Source organism: Eimeria maxima, genomic scaffold (genome assembly GCF_000499605.1).
Source record: "Eimeria maxima Weybridge genomic scaffold, Emw_scaff249, whole genome shotgun sequence".
NCBI lineage: Eukaryota > Apicomplexa > Conoidasida > Eucoccidiorida > Eimeriidae > Eimeria > Eimeria maxima.
Window position 1 is genome coordinate 24,770 of NW_013565339.1, and position 9,037 is coordinate 33,806.

The window sequence follows — 9,037 nt, forward strand, 5'->3', positions numbered from 1 at the left end:
GCCCTATCAGCATGACAGTTACGTTTATCCTCTGTCGTCTGGTCCATAGGTTTGCCAATTTTTGCGCTATAGGCAAAACGTGATTTCTCGAGTCCATAAAATGGAAAATGAATTGTTGTATGCACAGATGAAATGCATGAGTCCAGCAGGAATCTGCATGAGTTCCAACAAAACATACAACGCTATCTGCAAGTGACGCACGCGAACAGGGACTCGCACAAAAGACAAGGCATCTCTCTTTAATTCACAACCGACAGCTCGACGCATATGCGCCTGTTCGGAGCAGGTGAAGGAAGCACTTCTGCCCCTACCCACCTTCGCCTTGCGTTCCGTAGTGTACCCAATTTGATATCCCTAAAGTGTGCCCTCTCTAGGTTTTAAGTATATGAATTGCAAAGGGTGTGAAGTTGATATGCTATTTCTAGGCCTTTGTAGAAAATTGCAGTACTGTCCACCATGGATATCGATTTGTGGGAGCGCAGGTTAGACCCTTAGTCAGCCTTGGTGGTAAGCAACAACCCTCAAGCAGGAGTCGGGAACAATACTCCGCAGCAACAAAATACAGCTGCATGTGATGCACGTGATGCAGCTGTATTTTGTTGCTGCGGAGTATTGTTCCCGACTCCTGCTTGAGGGTTGTTGCTTACCACCAAGGCTGACTAGTGATGCAGTCTTGCCCACCGGATTGCAACAAGGAGTATTAGGTTGCTTCTTCTCCCAAAGCTCCGGGAGCTTATGCCGCTGTCAGAAAGAAGCACGGATAAAGAGAATGCTGGGTCGACTACATTTAAAGGTTGCTTATCTCAAGCACTCTGCTCTAGCTGACAACAGTTTGGCCATAAAATGGAGGTCGCCTTAAAGTGAGAGATCGTACTTCTTACAATCGAGACGCCAGGCAACCTGGATTCATTGCTTCATCTTAGACCAACCGGTAAGCAACAACAGGTTTACCCGGTTCCCTCAGCATGCTGTTCCGTGCAAGCCAATAGTCTGGACCACCTGAGACTCTACAATGCTGTTCGGCTTTCTTCCTTCACGCCTCAGCGCTGTACTAGCCTTCTCAGTCATATTAGATGGACTTTCTAAAGAAATACGCCCACAAGCCAGTTTCACTTGCTTGCGGGTGCGTCTAAACGTGAGCATTGAAGCTCCGTCAGCGGACCGGACAAGCCCCTAACGTTTAGACGTCCCCGCAAGCAGGTGCGGCTGGCTGGTGTGAGGACTTCGTTAGTAAGTGATGTGGGGCCAAGTTGACCAACTCTGTAGCGAACATAGACGGTTAGTAGCAGGATATGTACGCCCCTGTGGTGCAAGAAAAGCAAGAGACCTGTTAATGTCTATGCCTAAAGAAAAATCCCCAGTCACGTGATGTCCACGGCGATCCCCTCGGTTTTACTGAGATATCACCCGCCAAGAGGCCAAGCTAGGATGTTGAATTGCCATCCGCGTAGTAGGAACTACTTAGGAATGGAATCCGATGGAGCCATTCGAGCTCTCTCATTGGAATTTTGGGAAGGTTTTTCCCTGTGCTTGTTCTAAGTTCACCCTGGTATCGGATGTATTGATTGAAAAGGCCTTGCTTAGCGTGCTGCCGCCGCACCCCAGCGGGCAGCAGACGTGTTGATATTCGATATCTAGGCCACAAAGGACAACACGAATCGGCTATGCTTCCAAGCTCTGGAATAAACAGATGTAGTGCCTTACACTTTGGGAAATGCTTGTCACGCTCTGCTGGAACAACCATTGCAAAGATACCACTCATAGATAAAACCCACATACAGTACCTGCTAGACAACAGAGGATCTCGATGGACACGCTAGGGTACTTGAATAGTATCCTGTAAGTTGTAAATGTATGTCAAATATCTTCTGTTAACATCGTGTGGGACACGTGGACACCAAAGCTCGTTGGGGCTGAGCCGCAGCCCCATACATTAAGCACACAAGAGAACAGACGCAGGCGCTGACATCTATTGACAAAGCCACGGCAGGCGTTGATGGCAGCAAGCGATTGTTATTTTTAGTAGTAGAAGAAGCTTAACTACTGCATGCGGCAAGAGTGTTTCGCCTGAACATATTTTACACGGCCTGCTTGGAGCAACTGGCAGACATTTCGCAACTGGCAGAGATTTCGTTCAGTGGATGTCCAATATTCACCCATTTCTCAGAAGCCTGACTACGCTCTCTATTTCGGCAATCGCCCCTATTTTTCATAATAAAATGTAAGCTTACAATATGCCACGCAATATACCCTTGAGGCTGGGTAGGTGCGATACAGGCTTTTGAGACACGCTGTTCTGGAAATGCTTTTTACCCACGGGTGTCAGCACTCTTGACTTTTCGTTGAATCAGAAGTCATGGGTGGGAGCGGCATCCCGTATCCTCAGTTAGACTAGCTATTGTGGCATCGAAAATCCTCTCTGCGACTACCTCCCCATTCCACTCTATGCCCAACTGTAGACGGGAAGGGAGGATATAAGGGACCCCGTACATGCATCATGGCCACTCCGAGCAGTCCACAAACCTCCAGGCAGGGTGCTTAGCTCTGCAAGAACTTGCACTGCTATAGTCCGGAGGTATGTAGGGGCTGCGCAAAGGTGATGCTACCTCATATTTTGCTTCCTTCAAACTATCATTCCGCCGCGCTACCTCATATTTTGCCTCCCTCAAACTATCATTCCGCCGTCCATCATCGGGAGTTTTTTTTCAGTTCTTCCGCTTAGATTGGCCGCGCGTGCTGTCATTGTCAGCCATAGATCGGATTCGCCACTGCTTTTTCCTGCACGTTGATTCCATTAGGTGTTTCATTGTACCACTATATTCGGCTAACGGCACACGCCGAAACAGTGATAACCGTTGGTCCCCTCTCGTAACCATACACAGGAACGTACAATTGACATACGTGAAAATACCCTTCCCCACACTGGAAAAGTAGAGAAGCTGAAGCATCACTCGACATTGCTCGGTGGTACAGTGTGCAGCAGTTCCCTTCCTACTTGGGCTCACGGGGATTTTTGTGCCTTTCTCACCATGCGTATATCCGCTAAAAGGGTGGCAAGACACCAAAGTCCCTTCAGTCCCTGGTTCACCTGCTGAGCGCATCACGCAACAACATTGGAGAATTACGCTAACCGAACTTGCCCCACTTTCCTACGCCAAGATGGAAGAACCCGTCACTTCCTTTACTTTTTCCCCGTCACCAGCTTACGTATAGGACGAGATGATTTTCAAGCCGTTCCTTCGCTTGCTGAAATCGCCAAGCTCAACGTTAGTAACGTTTCTCCCTGCATAGAGTAGTATCGGGGTTCTGGGATGGTGCGTAAGGGTCACCCTACGAGAGAACTAGCTTAACTAAAGATGCAGTAGCCTGTTCAGGTTTGCTTTAAGCCTAAGGACAAAACGGGAATGTGTGCCGCCTACACTGGAAGCAGCAAGGTTGCACATAGGTCGCATTCCCTCAGCACCTGCTAATGTTGCGTTGAACTGTGACGCTGCTTGCGTGTGTGGTTGTAGTGCGAACAACTGGGTTGTCGTCCGTTGTTTTTTCTATGTGGGGCTCTACGACCTCTCCTCCTCACTGGAGGCACTCTGTTGAGGGTTCTGCACCCATAGGCTGTGAGGAAGCACACTTAAAAACGTCCTCCGACGAGTCCCTACTCCTTCAGGGGCCCATTGGATTAGGGTCCGGGGAGGAGGACGTACTCCAAACAGAGAAAGCAGAAAGCGAGGGTGAAGCAGAATACACAGAAGAAACAGTTATACCTGTTCCATCTGAAACAACGACTGAGGGGAGCAGCAGGGACAGCAGTGCGAATTGTTTTTCGCTGGTAAGAACTGTCAAGCCTGAGCCGGAGCTACCGCTTCCCCCCAATGGGCAAAGCGAAGGATTACTGGAGTGCCAAGACTCCAGCTCGACCAGCGACGGGATTCCGGAGGCGTCTCGCCCGCCAGTAGACAGCGCGTCCCTTCCACGGAAGTTGAAGATATCCCCCACTGCCATCAACGAAGGCTCCCAGTGCCCTCCACCTGTTCCTGCAAGTGAAACTTCTCTCCCGTGTAGCTCTTCGCCCCAGGTTTCTACTACAACACCTGTCCTCCCGTATGTGGTTCCTCTTGGAAGCGCTGGGACTGTAGGGAACACGGGAACATCAGGCGGACGCCCCTGGGCATGCAATGCACCAAGACTGCCAATGGTCTCTATTGCGGGGGAGACTCGGGGGCCTGCTCTTGGAAGTGTAGGATGTTTTATTTCTTCAGTATTCCTTGGAACCAATAGTCACACCCCTATCCTCCCAGGTGGCGCAGCGGTTGCGTCATCCGCCCTTCCAGGGGCTGTAGGGCAGCGTTTTTCTGGTCTTGGAGGGCCATCCCTTCTTCCCTCTGCTTTTTCGTTGGGAGCAAGTTCTAGTTCCCTTAGTTCATGGCCCCAGCATCATAAACAACAGCAGCAGCAAGCCATGTACCTGAGGCCCCATTTAGTGCCTCCAGCATCAGCACGGCCAGCTGGAAATATGCCTGTAATTCTGACGGCCCTGCGTAGGCATCTTCGGTCACTAATACGAATAATGTACAATAAGCAGCATGGGAAAAGTCAAGCTACCAGTTCCCCTGTGCACGACGCCAATGCCTTTCAAAAGGACCCAGATGCTGCGTTGTATGCCCGCGAAACAGTTACTGGAAGCGGGGCTTCAGTAGGCCTAAGCGAAGAACAGACTTCCGCACCATGCTGCCTAAAAAGCGTCATCAACGGGAGCCAAAGTGAGTATGCCCAATGCTCTGGAGCCGTGGAGATGCACGAAATTCTGTCGACCTATAAACATAAGCCCCAATATGGGTCGTTGATGGCTGCCTCCAAACAAGGTAATGGAACAAGGAGGTCCTCAACTACAAATCCTCAACTGCTCCAAGCATCTCCCCAAGACCGAACGACGGAGTCTCAAGAAGACTCAACTGAGGTTGCGACTGTCTCAGGCACAGCTCGCAGGGGCACAGCAACAGTGCAACTTGCCGGTAGCTCCAGGGAATCGTCGCTGCTGCACTTGGGTACTCCTGATGGAGCTGCAGAGAGTTGGGAAGGGCAGCAATATTTTCATGAGGAGCACCTAGATGCTTGCTCCTTGAGTGAGCTGAGTGAATACCTCCAGATCTTTTCTTCATTCTTGTCTCTATCCCTTTCTGAGGTTTCTCGTCAGGAGCCGGCCACTCTCCAGCACGTCAGACTTCAGCTGCTGCTGCTGCGAAACAGTCATCAGCAGCAACCGACTCGACTGCGTCAGGCTAAGCATATTCTTCAGCGATGGCCTCCACTCCTGCAGTCGTCCACTATTGGGGGACCTGATGGGGACGATGAAGCAACTTCCTTGAACGGCTGTCCAGAAACAAGCATCTCACCAGTGAACGTGTGTTTGCGTAACACAGCAGCTGCAGCAGGAGCCTCCCGCACATCAATGTTGTTCAGCAGTACTAACTTATTCTTCCTTTCATCCTTTTCGTCGCCCCCTAGTTCCCACGTTGATACTGACGTACCGTCTATAACAACATCTGCTATGTCGGGGGAGAAGGCAACAAACGGCTGTTCCGTTTCTACAGGTAAAAATATGCGAGTCTCCGGCTGCTGCAACTGTTTATTATCCCTTGATGCTGATGCTGAGCCGTTCGTGTGTAACTTTGCCCACAGGGCAATGCGAGGCGGGACCTGAGCAAACGGCCGTTAGGAACGCAGGATTTCCTTCGTCATCAGTAGACGCGTTCAGTGTAGATGGACCACCAACCAGCAGCAGCAACTCAGCTAACGTAGGTACACCTACAGCAGTGGCCGAATGCCCACTCCAGCCCCCACTCCCTAATACGTTTGTGGCTACAGCAACAAACGACAATCCTGGCGGGGCACCAGGACTCCCTCCTTCCAAGGACAAGTTGGCGCTGCCATGGAATTCTGATGGTACTGGCACAAGCGGTGTATCAGCGCCACCAGCGGCAGGCTTGAGATTGTCTCCAGTTTCAGGGACTGCAATTGGCATACGATTGCACAATCTGATTGGAGGGACACCGTTAGGTCTGAGCAATACCCTTTCCTTGTCTGGAAGTTCCGGGGGAGGAGCAATTCACCAGAGCACGGAAGCACCCACTGGGTCACCTGTTACTGCAAACAGCTGCTGCGCGGTAGGGGCTCTTCTGGAGGGGGGATCGGCTAGTCTTGCTCTTTCTCCAGGTTCGCTTGAGTGGATTCGTGACGGTACATCAAATGCAACAAACAACCAGGGGATGGGGGTCCCCGTATCTCCGTACGTACTGTTTAGCAATGGACATTGCCAAAGTCCTGACAATGCCCTGCCATTTGTGAGGACAGCGCAAAGCAATCGGTGCTCCTCTAGCGGGTGCTCCACAAGCCCAGCAGACTTAGGGTTAGTAATATCCGCGGATGGGCTTGCCCAGGGAAGGGCACAACGCGGGAACGTCCAGGTGACCTTCTCCCCGCAGATGGGGGCTTGGGTGGTTTGTTGCGCACGAGGCTTGCTACAGCAAAGCAGAGCATTTTCAGTAGCAACTTTAGGCTTTGAGGGGGCGAAAAAGACTGCTCAGCAATATGCAACTCACTGTACGTCTACCTTGCAGTGTCGCAGTAAGCACTTTATAAAATGATGCTGCCCAGCTGAACTGGCTCTTCTAGACCCATTCAACAGATCTAGGATGTAGGACAACCTCTACGACAGGCTGAAAATCGTGTTATGGTAGTATGTAAGGTCATCCACTTCTGCTTGTGCTCTTTTTACAGGCCGTCGACAGTGTTCCTCCAGGCGGGCATCCGATCGGGGGGCCAAAGGGAAGGCTGGTGAGGCAACAGAAGATTGCTCCAGGAGTGGATCGCGAACCTCTAAGGAGACAAACAGGAAAGCAGGGAGCGCTGTCACGCCAATTCCGCAAGTGACTATAGGTCTTGCTGGGCCTCCAGGAGGAGCCTTCAATTTGGCCAAGAGCAACAACCAGGAGTTCATTCTTCCCAAGAGCGTAAGCAAAATTCATTGGTAGCTAGTGCATCTCAGCTATCCTCATTCATTTTGTGGCATTCGTATTAGTTTGCCATACGAACTATTTTCGTCCTTCCGAAACCTCTGAAATACCGGCACTGGTCCCTTATCGGCCTGCACTTTCCTTGCTCAGGATTTTTCAGCCAGCCGTGTTGCCCGCCTTAGCCGCAGAGCGATGGAACTACCCTATGTTCACGGCGTTCGCTTTGAAGCTGCAAATTTTGCCTGGGTAGCCCAGATGAGGGGAGAGGCCCGCAGGTTTCTAGTAAAAAAACACGGCTTCGTAAAAAGCAGGTTGTGCGCTATTGAGAAGATTGAGATGTGGAGGGCTGCTCTGTCTCCTGAAGCGCTTGCAAGCGAGCTTAAAGGTACAGAAGGAAAACCGCGCTAATCTTCATGCACAAACGCAAGATGCTACGGCCGTCTGGCTGCTGCTTAAAAATGCATAGAGAGTTTGCATTTCTGTTGCTATTTACTGTGCACTCTTCATGTGAGATATGCACTTTCCGTATTCCAGGCATTCAGTAAACCAGCAGGCAATGCATCGCGACCACTTTTCTTGGTTTTTCTGCTTCCCTATTATTCTTCAGCTGAGCAGGACGTTTTGGCAATGGTTCCAAATATGTGCCCAGAGGACGCCGACCCCGACGCCATGCAGGCAGTGGAGGAGTCTCTGCGCCTCAAGTTCCAACGAGGAACTATCATGTCATGTCGATCAAGCGGAGGTGCTTCTTTAGGGCTCAAGCGACAAAGAAACTTCTGTTTAGACAGTGAACGGGACACATCTAAAGCAAACCGTTCCCACGACACATTTTCCGACCAACTCCTGGTACAACACCAGCAGGTAATGACTGCGCAACAACTGATTACACAACCCAGCGCTCAGGCCGACGGACAGCGGCACCAATTTCAGATTCCTCAGTCCCACTTGGTGCAATCATCGCAGCAGCAGCTGGTTGACAACTCTCAGCAGCACCTGCTGACGCAGGAGCATCTGTTCAGAGCCATTGCTTCCCCTGCATCGAATACAAATCCCACCGGAGGACGTGATACTCCAGAGCAGCCACAACAGCAGCAAGTGCTCCTGCCTCTGGAGGGGTTTCGCACAAGAGGGCAACAGCAGCAACTATTGTCGCACCATTTTCCATCAGGAATATCCACGCTGCCTGCAATACGCCTTCAGCAGCACACGGTAGGAGCAAGTAGCCAACAGGCCAGACCAGCTCCTGAATAAAGGCATGCATTGTCTGACTGACCTACCCATCGGCTATCGTATCTAGCCAACGAAAACTGAAAGAAACAAACTTTCTTCTCTAGTATATTAGTTTTGCAAAACTAGAAAGCCCTTGTAGTTCTTTTTTCGCATGAAGACGGTTCAGGAAACTGAAAAAAAGGCCTAACAAATGATTTTATTGCTGGAAGCTGTCCCAAAGACGCCTGAAGCTTTTGGACAAGGAGACAGCGCCTATGGTTTCCTTATCGAGGCACAAATCGCATAGCACCATCCACACATCAGGGACTTATTGTACTTGCAGCAAGCACACTCACGGAAGGATGCCAGCGCATGCAACTAGTGGAGTTAGCTATTTGCCTGTGTATCAATATTTGTGTGTATGCTCAGTGTTCAGCCGTTGCGTACACATATCTACATGGGACAAAAAGGGGAGTGGGAGCAGTTGTATGTAAGTTTATATAGGGACGAATTTTTTAACCACTTGTAGTAGTACATGCTGCGCAATTCTTCTTGGCAGCCCCAGGCCAATGCGTTCCTGTGCTGGCCACGCGAACTCGATGTTGCTATGCAACGAATTGCCGTCGAATTCGATGTTGCTCTGTAACGAATTGCCGTCGAGCACAATAGGTCTTCCTGATCGCTTCCATGAAACGTACCAGGAACGAGGGTGTTCACAGACATTTTCCAATCCCTCTTGGTGGCGTACTTTGGAGTGTAGCCTACGTCAGTATAAAGTGAAGTATATCCCAGCCTAATGAACCCAACATCATTTGTTA

At 50.5% G+C, this 9,037-nt stretch overlaps 1 protein-coding gene across 1 annotated transcript; it reads left to right on the forward strand.

Moving 5' to 3' along the window:
* Positions 1 to 3,311: 3,311 nt before the first annotated feature.
* On the forward strand, positions 3,312 to 8,261 carry EMWEY_00024270 (hypothetical protein, conserved; the record flags this gene model as incomplete). The annotated part of the gene is made up of 7 exons (XM_013480895.1): positions 3,312 to 3,318; positions 3,612 to 5,588; positions 5,677 to 6,234; positions 6,435 to 6,494; positions 6,775 to 7,007; positions 7,161 to 7,395; positions 7,618 to 8,261. 7 exons carry the CDS (start codon positions 3,312 to 3,314, stop codon positions 8,259 to 8,261), a joined length of 3,714 nt encoding a protein of 1,237 aa, XP_013336349.1.
* Positions 8,262 to 9,037: the final 776 nt, after the last annotated feature.